This window comes from Apteryx rowi, unplaced genomic scaffold (genome assembly GCF_003343035.1).
Source record: "Apteryx rowi isolate R43461 unplaced genomic scaffold, aptRow1 scaffold_213, whole genome shotgun sequence".
Lineage (NCBI taxonomy): Eukaryota > Metazoa > Chordata > Aves > Apterygiformes > Apterygidae > Apteryx > Apteryx rowi.
The window spans coordinates 154,774-170,210 of record NW_020448453.1 but is presented as its reverse complement, the minus strand read 5'-3'; the positions used below and the strand labels follow the sequence as shown (position 1 = coordinate 170,210).

The 15,437-nt window shown below is 39.9% G+C and overlaps 1 protein-coding gene across 1 annotated transcript; it reads left to right on the top strand.

The window, feature by feature from the left end:
* Positions 1-203: 203 nt before the first annotated feature.
* Positions 204-15,120, top strand: LOC112965379 (cytochrome b5). The gene is made up of 5 exons (XM_026064321.1): positions 204-413; positions 8,593-8,721; positions 10,406-10,435; positions 13,147-13,181; positions 14,002-15,120. The coding sequence occupies exons 1-5, from the start codon at positions 270-272 to the stop codon at positions 14,078-14,080; spliced, it is 417 nt and encodes a 138-aa protein (XP_025920106.1). The 5' UTR covers positions 204-269; the 3' UTR covers positions 14,081-15,120.
* The last annotated feature ends 317 nt before the right edge of the window (positions 15,121-15,437 follow it).

Sequence of the window (15,437 nt, the reverse complement as noted above, 5' to 3'; positions counted from 1 at the left end):
TCCCCTCCCCCCGGCTGCCCAGTTAACCCCGCGCGCAGTGTGGAGCCCTCCAATCGGTGGGCAGCTGACGCCCTCTTTGAAGAGCACTTCGCTGCGTCAATGAGAAGCCGGCGTGGAGGGGGCGGGCCGAGAGGGGGCGGTGGCGGCGGGCAGCGATAGGCTGCGGCTGGGCTCCAATCAGCGCGCGCGAGTGGGGTCTGTACTCGGGGCCGGAGCAGCAGGCGCCGCGCGCAGGGTGCGGCGAGAGCGGCTTGTCCGGTGCGGGGGACATGGTGGGGTCCGGCGAGGTCGGGAGCGAGTCGTGGCGGGGCCGCTACTACCGGCTGGAGGAGGTGCAGAAGCACAACAACAGTCAGAGCACCTGGTTCATCCTGCATAACCGCATCTACGACGTCACTAAGTTCCTGGAGGAGGTGGGTGCCGCTCGTCCCCCCACGCGGACTTTCCAGGCCTCCCTCGGGCTGGGGGCCGGAGCCGGCCGCTCTGGTGCGAGGCAGGCGGGGGCCTGTGCTCTCGAAACGGCGGCGCTCGTGCTATTAGCGCGTCCGGGATCTCAGCCGGCGGTAGCGAGGGCGCGGCGGCCGTTGGGGGCGGGGAGCGCGGCCCGCGGCTCTAACGGCCGGCCGGGTGCGGGCTCCGGGTCGGGGCTGCCCTTCGGGCTGCTTTCGGGCAGGAATGCTAGGGCGGGACCGGCGCTGCTCTCGAGGAGCCCCGCATCTGAAGAGCCTGTTGTTTGCTTTCTCCGTTTCTATGTTCTTAAAGCTTTGGTGCCAGCAGTTTCGAGTTTGCTGAGCACTATATCTCTCATTTGCATGTAATCCAATAACACTAACTCCCCCCCACCCCCTTAAAGCTTTTACTTTTATAAAAACCTACGTTCCCCAGAGACTTTGTGCTCTTACTGCAGTCTCAGCACGCAGATCTTGGGCATGTAATGTGGTAATGTGAAGCTGTTAAAGTTCAAACTCTCCTGGAGTGCAGTGGTCTAGTTGAATGCCTCTGCTTTTCCAGTTAACAATTGATGCTCTTGATCAGATGTAATGAGCAATCGATGTAATCATTGATAGTCATAGTTAATAAGGTAGCAGCTTAGTCATTGGACTGCACCAACTAAAAATGTTTTTTTGTGGAGACTTAGAAAAGCAAGTACCGAGCAATACTTTTTTCAGTAATAACTATAGCTAGGATTTATTCATGATGTACTATTCCATTTTTTTGAGGTTTCTCCCCCCCTTCTATTATTCCAAACCTGCAAAGATGTAATATTCAATTAAAAAGTGTTGTTACAGGCTTGTATTAACTTGAGAATGCAGTTCAGATTGGTAATGACATGATAAAAATCAAGCCTGTGCATTTGCTTATGGCCCCATCTTGTTATTCATGGTCTTAAACACTTCAAAGAATAAATCAGGTATTCTGCAGATAATAATTTGACAAGCAACTTTTCAAAGGTGGTGTCAACACAAGCAGTATTTTTTTTTTTTTTGAGCTGTACCAGCACAAGTTGTTTGGCAGCTCAGCAAGCTGGATTGTGGAACTGATATGCAAACTCTCTTTTTCTGGGTTATTTTCATCCATCTCTATTCCTTGTCTGGTTCATTGTTTAGTTATGTAATTGCTTGGTTTTGCAGGCAAGGCCATTTTAAGTGCAGAAGCTCTGGAGAAGAATGGAGTTTTTCATGCAGTCTGATAAATTGAAATAGTTGTTCTTCCAAACTTGATCAGTTTTCATTGGTACACAGCAATGCTATGAGCTCTTCTGCCAGGTTAAAAAATCGACAAAAAACAATCTCCAGAGCTAACAAACTTCTGGTTTTAAATAGCTGCGCAGGYGAGCTGGCATCTTCTTCCTTCAGTATGTGTGATGAAGTTGATAAATGCTAAGAGGTACTGTTTTATACAAAGTTTTCCAAGAAAGAGTGTTTCAGTCTTCAGGAAAAATTTTGCCAGTTCAGTAACATATCAAAAAAGTCTAGGCTGTCCATAACCAGATGTGAGTAATTGGTTGTAGTTGTTACTTGAGCAATAGTGGGATGTCTGAAGCACTTTGGTACATGTGGGTCAAATTCTGTCCTTACAATGAGCAGCTTTTAATGTTGCCTTTGGAACTGAACCTTGAACATGAATGCTAATATTCTGAGATAGTAAGATCAGATAACTTTTTTTTCAGCAGTATTCAACAGTGCAGCTTCACTTTGAGTGAAGTTCTGGAGTATTGTAGTATGTGTTGTGTTAGTGAGCTCTAGGATGGAACCCTTGCATGAAAATACTTAATAGGACAAATAAAATTTTTCTACCTTTTCTTGAATGCTTTTGATACCTGGTTAATTTATCAAGTGGTGTGGTAATATGTTTTAGGCTGTCTGACATCTTGGGGGATTTACACACAATACAGATAAGGAGATACTGGAGTTTCCATAAATTGGAATACTGTAAGTTGCTCTCAGTGAAGCATGGATTACATGAGTGTTTTTATAGCATTGTTAGTCAAACTTGGCTTTACTTATCGCAATTCCTTGCGGGAGTAGAAAAGCTTAAAATATTTCAGGAATTAAATGTAGGCTATGAAAATAAAGTCTAGTAGTACTTCAGTGAGAGCACTGCTAAAGCATCTCCTCACTCCTACTGCTACTCCCAAGTAGGAAGTTAAGTAACAGTGTCACTTTTCTAGTGAGTGAGGAACTGGGAACAAAAACTGGCTTCACCATGAGTCCCATTTCTTAATTAAACAGTTAGTCTTTCTAGCTTCTGCATTAACCTGTGGAAACATTCTCTTGATGATTATGAAGTTGAAAATGTCACAGTATTTCAGGTGTTTCTAAGGACAACCTGGATTCTCTTGTCTAATATGTGAGCGTCTGCTGCTGCCTTTCCCTACATTACATTAATTTGGGGGGGGGGGTTTCTCTTACCAGCTGTTGTCTCTTCATAAAGCTTGTAGATGCTTAGTGAAACTTGGTTGCTCTTGGAACCCATCAGCCTCTGTCAACACTTTACTGAAAGTTGAAGAAGGGGGTGTGTGTGTGTGTGTGTGCGCGTGCCTGTGTGTATGCATGTGTGTGTCCTGAAGCGGGTGGGGGCTGAGATGGAGTGGGTGTTGGTACATAGGCCTTGCCCTTAGGAAACCAAGCTAAGAAAAGATCTTTTGAAATACAGATGAAGTACTGGAGGAAAAAAGGATTGTTTACTTTGGCACCTTATCCTAAAGGTTACTGAGGATGAAAACTCCAACAACTGCTTTTCTTAAAACAGCAGATCTCAGGATCAAGTTCTGTAACTTGAATATATATCTATGAATTTTCTTTATCAAAGTATACCCTGTAAGAGAGGAAATCCAGAGACCTCAGCTTTTGGAGTAGAGGATCTGAAAGCTCTTGATGTGAAACAGTATTCTTGAGTCAGGAAACTCCTATATCACCTTTTTCAATCAAAGGCTGTTGGACCTGTATGACAGAAAACTTGGGAAATGTTTTCCTAGCTTCAGGTCCTACATCTTTTAAGAAAAATAGTTACTGGAAATGCATGTGTTCTCACATTGGGATCTTATGGCTATAGTGATTATAGTATAGATAATATATGTATAAGAATAATACTAAATGACAATTGGTGGGTTAAGTATGTTGGTTGATTGATGCTTTTCATTAGCTTAATAAAGCAGTCCCACTGTTCAGACTCTGATGTCAATATGGTGAGCTAAACAAGAATAGCTTGGCCTATAAAAATAAGAATAAAATTATCAGTGGCCTGATCTGCTTCCCACTGTGGTGAGATTCTTCCCAATGCCTTTGTGGGAACTTGGTTGGATTCCTTAAACTATGCAGAGAAACTAACATGAATAAGAACATGTCTCCACTTTCAAGAAATTCTGCTTTCTGGAAACAAACTACCATATGTATTTAATATTTATCTAATGTAGACTTTTTTGTTTAGGTTACTTTGGTGGTCTTGAAAGTTTGCTTGGGAATAAAATTCATGTAGAGGAAAATATCATTAATGGCCAATTTAGATTTTTCATGAGCTATGAACTTGAGCTTTCATGGTGATGTATCTGAACAGAGAATGGACAGCTTCTGTAAGATGTGTTTTGGAAGTGTTGATCAAATAAAAATGCTATTAGGTGCAGAAAAGCAAATATTGTTTTATTGTRTCAGAATGGCATTGTAAAATCTTTTCTCCACACTGTGGCGATAAACTACATTCATCTGATGTGATGATATTATGGGACAGTAGTGTGACATTTTCTACATTTAATCTAATGAATCCTTTACATCCAGAAGTGTCACTAGTAGCATGTTCTTTGATCTGTCAACATATGTGAGTTTCAACTGCAGAACTTTACAGTCCAAAGATTTAAATCAGTGTTGTCACTTCCTAAAATTCTGATGAAACTTGCAGGAGGGTTTGAGAATGCTTCGAGGGGTGGAAAATACAGCAGTTCTTAGCATGGTATTTCTTTGCAAAATATTATAAGCTATAATTGTTTTGTAATCAGGGAAGTGGGTGCCAAGCTACTGGACACTTCTCTAGCACTTCGTCTGAAATCCTAATCACTGTTTTCAAAAATACAGGGTCATCAAAAGAGCTACTACTAAAATTCTGAGTACGGAATTTGTCCTGTAATTTCAGTAGTTGATAGGATACTTTACAAGAACTCTTCCTACTACATGAAAGTGTCCTTGAAGCAAATGAGTGTTGCGTGTCTGTCTTGCACAATAAAGCTAAGACTCTCAGGGTATTTCTGGCTCTGTCACGGTTCCTTTCTGCTTCTAATTCCCTGTAGTGCAAAATGCCATATTTGGATGAGTAAGWCTACCACTGGTGGAGGACTGTGCTCATCTCCCTGAAAATTAAACCTGACCCTAGACTTAGTTTTCCCAGTATGGGATGTGGAGGGGAGAGAGACTGTGAATTAGGATAGCTATACTTTCATAGAGTCTTGAACTGTGACACAAAGTTGCATGACTGTGTGGAGAGGGAAGGAGCCAGGGAGAAGAGGTGATAGGTGTTCAGGATGAAGTAATTAGACTTTTGACCCAGATGACAACAGTGAATATAGCTGTGCAGTTGCATTATCTGAATTTTTTTCTAATGTGCTGCTGTTAGGACTGTGAAATTAGTTTATACTAGGCACTTTTGCTGGCTTTGTGCAGACTTCTGTCATGCGTACAAGTTACTGTGTTCTTACATTGGGAATGTCCTAGGAATGAGCTAGACTAGCTTAATTAATTGGCAAAAGCTTTTTGCTTTCCCTTGAGCCCAAATTTTACAAATAACTGAGGTGTTTTTTCAGGTATCAGGAGGATCTTGGTTTAGAAGTGATCATCTGTGTACTCTGTGGGCTTCCAGTTCCAGGGACCATCAAGAGGCTCTTTAATAAAGTAGAAATTCTGGTAGCAAGCTTTGTGTACTCTGTGGAAGTGTAAACAATGGCCCAACATAACCAAACTTTGAGAGATTCATCGAACCATTGAAAATGCTAAGCTTTTTGATACCAAAGTCATTTGTTGCCATTTGCAAGGTGTTGCAGTTATCTCCTTTCATTAGCAGAGGTGGAGTCTTTTCATGTGTCACTTGTTATGTGCTAGTTGTTTGGGGGGGGGCGTTGCATTTTTAAGTAGAGGTGTTGTCAGGGGAGAAGAAAGTAACTAGCAACCTGTTAAACATGCATAGGAGTATTCTGAAGCTTACTAGTAACTTGTGCTGGGTGGCTTAATGAGCTGGAAACTCCACATAAGGAGTTAGTTATCTCCACCTTAGTTTTGCTAATGCAGCTATATTCAGGTTGTGAGGAAAAATCACTTCCCAACCCCCACCCCCCCACCTTGTACAGCTGTGGTGGCAGATGTCAGGGTGACTGTCTTTTGGCTTCAGCTGATCTGTGGTTGCTGCTGAGGGGAACTGGTGTTCACACTCTTTCTGTGGTGGCACTAGCAGTCACATGGCTCTATAGGCAGAGGGATCAGCTCACTGATGAGACTAAAAATTAATTAAATTAAAAATTAATTAATAAAAAGAAAAGCCAGGGCGTCTCACTGAGGCTGCCCCTATAGCTGCATAATTGCTTTATGGTGGTACAAGGAAGGGATTTGGGAACAAATTAGTGTAGGGTCATTCCATAGGCAGCTGTCTGCAAGTAGTTTGTTAAAGCACTCTGAAATGGCTGACAATGTATATGCAGTTATACTGGTAAGAATCCTCTTGCTTATTTTCTTGGAGGAACCAGTGTAAACCATGTGATCTTGACAAATTACTGGAGTAACTAGTGTTTCATCTGCTGACTTGAGTGGGGTATGGTTCATGGCAGTGCCTGAATATGAATGTACATGCTCCTAGTGCACTATAAGTATTGTAACTTTGGTTTGTATTGCTACTTGTTGATGTCTTGTTAAGCAAGTTTTCCAAGGAGTTTTGCCTTTTCTTCTGCTTGAGAAGCTACATATATTTCATAATAATCCTTTTAGTGTAATACCTGATAGTTGATACAGCACAATTCATACCTGGGAGAGTAGTTTCTTCTGTTCTGGGGAACATATTTCTATAGCGTGGTAGAGAAGAATGTTGTTGGTGGGATTCTTTGAAGACATAGTTATGGCAATAGCTGGGAGATGAGTTCAGTTTCTTAATGTACTGTATGCTTCAAGGCATTGAACTTGAATATTTCCTCAACTTTTGTCCTGTCCTTTCCCTGAATGCTTACCAGAAGGTATTCAAGGGCAGGATTTTGGTCAGCATGCCATATCTGCACGTCTGCTTGCATAATCTTTATTCTGCACGTGCTCTTTTAACCTTTTTTTGGCTCACTTGCTGTGCATAATCTCTCCTTTTAGCAATTGCCTAATCTCTTTGCTTTTGCTTAGTCATAGTGGGGATCACCAGTGGCTTTAACTGAAAAGCTTGGCTTTAGGGGAAAAAAAAAATAATAAACCCACAGTGTTTGCAGTCTTTTTTTGTTTTAAAGAAAAAAGCTCTGCCTTTGCAAGGATTAATGAAAGTTTTAGAGCTTTGGCACTGTTGAAAACTACTAGTAATGKTGTTTCTTGATCAGTATGAACAAGAATTATTTTGTTTGGAAGGGAAAGATTGCCAGGAGGTAAATACAGTAGATTTGAAATAAATGCTAACTTGAATTCCTTAGGCTGGCAGAAATATTTATGCCATTTCTTTTTCATCTGCTGTGTGAGCACCCTGCTGTTCGTCTTGCTTGGAGTACAGCTGAACCTGAACAATAGGGGATTTGCTTATTTTCATGGTTCTAGTTTCCAGTGTCAGAAGTGTTGAAAAACAGAATTAAGGCTCCAAAGGAAGTATTCAGAAGCTTTAATAAACAAAAAACTACTGCACCCTTTACTTTGCTTCTCTGCTCCTTCCCATCCCCTATGTCTAATGCACCATGATTAGTTTTCAGTAACCATAAGGTTGTGCATATTTGCCTAGGCAGTGTGCTAGAGGGTCAGGCATGTTTGTCATCTTCTGTCACTTGTAAAGTGTCAAACTTACTTTGTGGCTGTCTTAATGCAAGGCAGTATTACTAACATGTTTTCAGCTTGCTTATCTAATCACTACTGCTGTTTACGGAGTAGTTTCCTGCTTCTGAGTTGAGTGACAAACTTTTTGGCATGTTACTTAGTTATATGAGTAACTTATTTGGTGCTGAGAAAATTCACTGAACCAAAAGATATGTCTTGTATTATATACTGACTGAGTTATTTGATGTAGTAGGATTGTGAAACTGCACGCAATCACAAAAATGCATTCTGGGGAAGAATAAAAGTCAATGGATAGCAGGATCTAGATTAAAGGAATGGTAATGGATTGAGGTATTAGGAGATACTAGGAGAGCTACTCTCCTTTCCATCTTGATGGTTTTGTCAGCCATGTGGTCTTGTGATTCCGTAGTCAGCTAAAAACAAATTGTTAGCTAATTTAGTGTCTTGTAAGAGTTTTCGGTGGTGCTTAAGCAGCTCCAAAGTCGCTGGCTAACTAGATAAAATCATGCAATAATTTCTGTTGGAAAGGACCCTTGTAGGGCCCAACGCCCAGCTCAAACTAGTGTTAACTTGAAAGTTAGGTCTGGTTCCTCAGGGCCTCACCTAGGCAAGCTTTGAGTGACTCAAAGCGTGAAAATTCTGCAGGATTTCTGACCAGCTGTTTTCAGTGTTTGATCACCCTTCTTGTGAATAACTTTGTTATATCTAGTTGGAATGCTGCTTGCTGCAACTGATACCTCTTGACCCGTATCCTTTTTCTGTATAAAGCTTTGTTTGTATGAAATGCATAGATTTCCTGTAGAAGGGAGAACAGAGTGCAGCTTAATAGTTGGGGCCCTAAAAGATTGACCGATTCCTGCTCTGTTCTAAATGCTTCTCCAGCTGCTATGGGCAATGCCTTATACTGGTCAGTCACTGATGGAGTAGAGACTTAGTTTTTCTTTTTGACTTCTGAGAATGTATAAAGCCCTAGAGTTATTTAGAAAGCCTTGAATTTGCTTTAAAACAAGTCCAACAGCTGCTTTTTGCAAGGCCAAATTTTAATGTTTAGAATTGTGGAAATAGTTTTTTCCGCTAACAAATTCAAAACTGATTAAAATTGCAGCACCCAGGGGGTGAAGAGGTCCTCAGGGAGCAAGCTGGGGGAGATGCTACTGAGAACTTTGAAGATGTTGGCCACTCCACAGATGCAAGGGCACTATCAGAGACATTTATTGTTGGGGAGCTTCATCCGGTGAGTATGTAAGAGTACTGGTGTTTGCTGCTTACAACAGTGTTCTTGTGTCTAGATATTTCTCTGGTAACTTCCTTTCAAAATAAGGAGAGTTACTAGCATGGCTGTACACCAGTCCTGCAATTGTTTGTGGTGGGCCAGGACTGGAGATTGGTAGAACCTATCATCAGCAGTTGACTAGTATACCATAACAATGGTCACATGTAGATTTTCTTCTTTGAAATGCATTTCAGCTTAGTTATTGAATAAACTGAGTATGAAATCATGTTGTTTCTGACCTGTGAGCTCTATAAAAAGACTAAAGTCTTATAACAAGGCATAAGACATTGAAGGTGATATGTCAGAGTGTCTAACCCTTTTTTTAAAGATATCTCAATGTGCAAAGTGATTACTAACAGCCCCTTTTATGCTTTCATCACTGTAAATATCTGTCAGGCTTCCATCTGGATCTACAAGTACAGTCTGGGTCTTCATGTGTCTGTCTAGACAGATCTTTGCAGTAGCAGTTTTCTTTTAGTCTGATGCTTTGTCTGTCTTCCCTGTCTTTGACTCCCCCCTTTTGTGCTGTGTCAATATGTTATGTGTTTGAAGTTGTCAAGGCTGTTCATCATCAGTTCCCACCAGTTCTTCTGTCAACTCCTTCTTTCTATTTTCTCCTTGCTGTTTCTTACACTTTTAACAAGCACCTTTCTGCTGCCTCAAGCTTTAAAGAATTTATTTCTACCCCTTAGCTACAGAGATTTTTGCCTTGACTTCCTCCTGACTTGCCTTTTCCTATATTGTCCTGCATGTTGGTAGTTGAAAACCACTTGATAGTGACCCAGGCTGCTACTGTACAGACTCTACTGCCTGTCACTGCCTCTTCTGTTGTCTGTTTTGTGTATGTGTTTTGTCTTGCCTTTRGGATAAATATCCTTGTCTTGAGTAGTGTGTTTCACAGTAAGATTCCTGATCCTGTATACATCTTAAGCCCTGTTTTGATAGCCATTAACAGTGTAGCCTCTCCTGATATGCATCAGGCCTGAATTACTTCATATTTGTAACCTAACAAACTTGTAATCTGTTTCTGCTGATGACTGATGTATTACAATTTTTGTTCTTAACCCAGCTACCAATCTTCAGTTCTTATCAAACAAGCGCCTGGTTTCATTTGATATGCAGTAAGCAATTGTTGATAGTCTTATGTACAATTACAACACTATCAAGATGATATACTGTTTTTTTGTAATGAATGTGTCTACTGTCTGGAAAACTTAATGAGTTTATGGCAGAGCCATAGAATTAGAGACCTTTGTGCTGGACCGGTACTAGTTAGATAATTTTGCCCATGATATAAGCAGACTAGGTAAAGGTAAACCAGTATTACTGTAATCTGTATGTAAGCTAAGGGTACATACTGTTTAGAGACAAGGGAAATTAAAAAAAACATGGGCATAAGAAATAGTGAAATATGTTAGAGTTGTTTCATTTCTTTATTGTATCCTGGGAATCATTTGAGGAAATGATCTTGTTTATTGTAGCTCAGCATCACACATTGACATCTCTCTGCCCTTTTGTAAATATCTTTCCTAAGAAAGAATAGGTATACATCAACACAACAGAACTGTGAACTGAAGCTAGTGATAAATTAATTTTTGAATGATTTGGTTTTTTTTTCTAAGTGTTTTTCCTTATTTTCCCACAGGATGATAGAGGGAAGCTTCAGAAACCAACAGTAAGTATTTTCCTGAAACATCACATTATTGTTTCTTCTGGGCATTAGAGGTGGTGTCTCTCTGTACAGAATATACCCACAGAGGCAAAAATAATTCAGGTTGATTTTTAAAGGATAGTGTTTCAGGTCATAAATCTATTAAACCTGTTGATCTGGTTTCGCAATGAATTATTCCTGTTAGCTATACTGTCTTGCCTGTAACTTGTGTGGTTTCAAAGCAAGAGGTGATTGTGAAGTGATGGCATTACACTAAAGCACTACRTGTTGCTTTTTTTTCTCCCCTCCAAAACACTTGTTTATCAATCTTGTCTATAAGTTTAATTTTTTAAACTGAACACTAGAAAACCGTTGATTCTAGACTAATTTTTTTTGCTATAACAATACATTGGTAATGCTGTTAGATACAGAATGTAGGTGAATTTGATTGTTACATAATAGATTAGTTAATTAGCAATAATGAACCCTTTTCAAGGTGAAAATGCTGTTCACTTCCTGACTGTTTCAGTAGATGTTGCTGACAGTGTCCTGACAATGTAGTATTGCACTGTCTTACATGCTAAGTTTTTTTTTCTTTTTCAAATAAGGTTGTTTTGGCACTCAGCTGTTAAAATCGCAAAATTCTGACATCCCTTAAAGGAGGAAGGGCAGCAGGAATTAACTTGTACACCTGTTGCTGCTGTGTGTATAGAGGATGTTGCTCAGGGCTGGCTTAACAGCGCAGCAGTATACTTGGAAAATAGTTAAACATAACTTAAAATGGAGTGTGTTAGTAATAGGATCTTCTTTCTTGTGCTCTTTGAGAGATTACTTTCAAGAACAATCACTTCTGTAAAATCTCTTAATAATATGAATAAGTTAAAGGGAAGAAAGTAAAGAATACACATTGAAATGTTCACTATAGTAATTACTTCCATTTCTTAATTAAGAATAACATACTAATAACTAAGAAATGGGGTGGGAACAGGAATTCAGAGTGCCTTCCATCAAGAATAGTGTCTGCCATCCAGATTTTTTTTTTTATGTTCAGGGCAATTAATGCTTAAGCTGCAAGAGTAGCAACCATAAATGCAACTAAAACAGATTGCCCTCTGCAAATTGTAATACCTTCTCTTGATTATACTATGCCCAGGAAATTTGCTCAAACCATGGTCAGCTGGAGTTCAGATGTATCAGGATGACTTCTTCCTGTATTGTTTGGCTTGTTCCCTTGTTTTGGCACTGGTCTGAGGTCATCCACACTACACATGTGTTCTCCAGCTTCCTTCTGGAGTGACAGGGACCCTTTCCTCCAGCAGGAAGCGTGGGCATAGCTGATAAGATGGTTTTGCCTTACACTGCGCTCTGGATGTGTAACATGGCAAGTTAGGCTCCCTGTACCCAGCCTTTCTAGCAGTGTCCAGCAGGCTTGTGATTTCACATGTTCCTCTTGTCCTTGTGCTATATTTAAAGTTGGTTTACACTTCTGGTGTTACACTGCTAAAAATTCATTTTTACAAAGTGGCCCACATTCTTCTCACTGTCTTTGGCCCTTGGGGGAGGGTGGGGATGGGGAGACCCTCTGGTCCTGTGGATAAAGCCAATCTGTTGCAGAAGGTGTTAGCCTTAGTAGTGTGGGCATAAGTTGTTCCACACTGAGCTCTGGGGTTAGATTTCTCTTTGGAGCAATCCACAAAACCAGTATGGAGGTAATCATGAGCCTTTTTCTTTTAAAGATGGTATTTTTCAAACATATATGAATCATCATATATTTATATGTGATAAAGTGGCCTGTTAAACCTGTATGGGGGGAGCCAAGGAATCCTTCACTCTAACCAAATTATAAATATTCTGATTCTATATTCAGTGATAGATCTAGATTTAATCCTTAGACCTTTTAAATGCATTTAGGGCCAAGTGCARTTAGTTTTCAAATGAATAAATCTTCATGTAAATTGTACATATAAAATGTACCCATCTAGGATTTGGTGTTGAAGTGTTCCTTTTACTGTGGAAATAGAACAAAAATTCAAATGGCGAGATATCAAAAACAATAATTTGACTGAAATTCTTATGCAATCTGAAACACCATACTAAACACAAACTGAGTTTTATAAATCTCATCTGGATGTCAGTCAGTAACTTGCTTCATGTAGGTTCCATATTAGAAATATTTCTGTGTTAATTTGGAGACATTTCAATTAGATTGTAGGCAAGCAAGGAATCATTGTCTGTAAAGAAACAAACAAAAACCTCAATGACTTCCCCTCCACCCCCCCAACAAAAACAACAACAAACCACCCCCACACAAAATAACAACCCAACCTCCTGTTCTGGGCAACTAAAATGTAACCTAAAGTTGAAGTTAACTTCACCAAACACTTGTGTCAAAAGCTGGTGTGGGTGTTCTGTTTTGTTTTTTTGACCTTTGTAATGTCATCTACAGAAACTGATGTCACACAACAGGTTAGTACTGCTGCTAACTAGCTTCAAATAAAACAGTTGCAAGAAGTCCAAGACTGTTTTCCAAAGGCAAAACACTGAGTTGTCAGTGTTGCATCTGATTGCAGAAACTTTGCCAATAAAATGGAGAAGGTAAATTTGAGGATTRCTTCATTTGAAAAAGGCAGCAATTAGTCCCATTTAGTCAGTTTTGAGAAGCTCAGGGGCTAGTTAGGGATGGAGAAGAATGTCTGCCTGATTTAAATATTTTTTTTTATGGTTTTGTCTTCCAGGAAACTCTTATTACCACTGTGCAGTCTAATTCCAGGTATAGTATGACTTCTGATGTCAAAGTTGAAGTGCCTTATGGTAACATTTCTGAAGCTTGGAAGGCCGAATAGTTTCCACCTAGTGGAAGCTTTGATGTCAGAGGATAGTGCATGAAAATTACTGTTTTTATGCAAAGTCCAAATTGTCGTCTATGCACCATTTTGCAAGGGTATTACCTTACTGCAAAGACTTTTTCTCATTAATATGTACCAGTCTCTAATGGTGTATGGTGCACAAGTCTTCATTTCCAGAGGCTGCTGGGTGACTTATGTAGAAGGCACTTGCTGCCATCACTGACTTTTTTGTGACAAACTTAAACTGTGAGATGAAGAACAGTGTGTCAGAATGGGGGGAAAAGTCTTAAATGTATGAAGTTTGATTTGGTGGTATTTACACAAAGTATCCTGCTGATACACTGACAACTGCCTAAYGCTGAAACCTCAGAGGACTGTTGCATGCCCCTTTGAGTGGTGAGCTTGGGTACTTGAATGTCATGTGATGCTGCCTCTTAGAATAGCTTTTGAATGAATGATACTGTTCTCTGCAGCAAGCCACAACTTTAAACATGTCTAGAATCTTACCGTCCTCTGAGCAAACTTGTTTTAAGCTCTAGTACAAAGTCTAACATTACAAGCTGTTTTATTTGGCAAAAGTATCACTGTCCAGCCAGTGTATTTTGCTGTATTAACTTTGAAAGGCTTGGGGGCAGGGGGGAGGGTGGGCAGAAACAGTAGTGTAACTTTGCTAACCAATGACTTAACCTTTTAAAATTTGCTGCTGACCATTTCTAAACTGATATTTCAAAAACTTCTTTCTAGTTCATGGTCCAACTGGGTGATCCCAGCAATAGCAGCAATTATTGCAGCCCTAATGTATCGTTCCTACATGTCAGAGTAAATGCCTTATGGARAACTAATGCAAGAAGAGACTGACTTGGGAAAGAGTATAAGCAAGCCTAACCCACTACGTTTCTGACAAAAGCCTGATGTCTGAAGAAAAATTCACATTTTTTCAGAAAACAAAACAATTCTTTTCTGCTGTGCACTTTTCTGAATGTTGCCTTCTTATTTGCTGTTCTTAAGTGATTAAAAAGGCAGCATTTCTCTTTTTGTATAACGATTTTATTCTCTAATGAATTATTTGATTTCTGTGCTAGAATATTTTGYATGTAACACCATGATTCTGGTTATTTCTTTTTAATCTGTAATGGGTTTGTAGGACTCTTTTTGCATATGAATTTTACAGCTTTAAATGACTAACAAAACTTTATGTAGATTTGTCCATGTACACAACTTCATTTAACTTCAGAATTGTTTTCTTCAATGTAGTATGTTTGAATGAAATGCTAATTAAAAGAAGCACAATGGAGAAAGCTGTTGAGTGGAGTAATAGGTATAGGTGCCTGTAAGTGGTTAGGCCCTACCAATCAGGCTATAATGAGCTGATTTTCCTTCCTTCCTAACATCTATTCCTACAGCTGGTGTAGATCCTCCTACTGGCAAACTGCTGCCATTGAAAAAAATAGCAAAAAATTAATAATAATTGGTCCCAGTATTCAACCCAATTAGATCCTAAGGATGTCTATTGTGTGAAAAATAACCTTTTTGCAAAAAAGATAGAAAACAAGTGCTCTATGAATTCCACTATAGGTAATGTAACTGCTACTAAATAATACTGTTCTTGCCAAGCACTCAGGTGACTCTGATTTGTTGTGGAACATCTAGACTTGTATGAGATCTTCAACTTTGTCATGGTACATTGTGAGGAAAAACTGATATCTGGGATCTTTCTGACTGTTCTGTGATGTGCTCCTTGGTGCTTTACTATGAAGAGATGACTATTTTCACTGCTAAATACAAGATAAGTCAAAGTTTGCATTTTGTGGTGAGCATTTTAGTCATATGTAAATGATTATGAATAAAAGTTTAATTACTTACTCTTGTCTGACTCTAATATACTCACTTCAGAACTTCCCCCCCACCCCCCGAGGCCTTTAAAGAGTTGTTCTTGTGCTGCTGAGAAGTGTGCCAATACATGTGTGTTAGTGTATCCTGAAAGTAAAGATAAATGCCTTATGCAGGCAACTTGCCTATAAAGACTGGGAAGGGGCACTGTGCAACACTTAGCCTGGATAACTGTTTCCATCCTGTCTAGGGCAAATATCATAACCTCAGCACCAGCTGGGGCCCTACTAGCAGTGGTTTGGCCCCATAAGCTCTGCCTGCCTGACAGTCATCGGGGCTTGTGGTGTTAC

Coding starts and splice junctions, on each gene's coding strand:
- LOC112965379 (XM_026064321.1), top strand. CDS start 270: ATGGTGGGGTCCGGCGAGGTCGGGAGCGAGTCGTGGCGGGGCCGCTAC. Junction 414..8,592: donor TCACTAAGTTCCTGGAGGAG/GTGGGTGCCGCT, acceptor TTAAAATTGCAG/CACCCAGGGGGTGAAGAGGT. Junction 13,182..14,001: donor ACTGTGCAGTCTAATTCCAG/GTATAGTATGAC, acceptor ACTTCTTTCTAG/TTCATGGTCCAACTGGGTGA.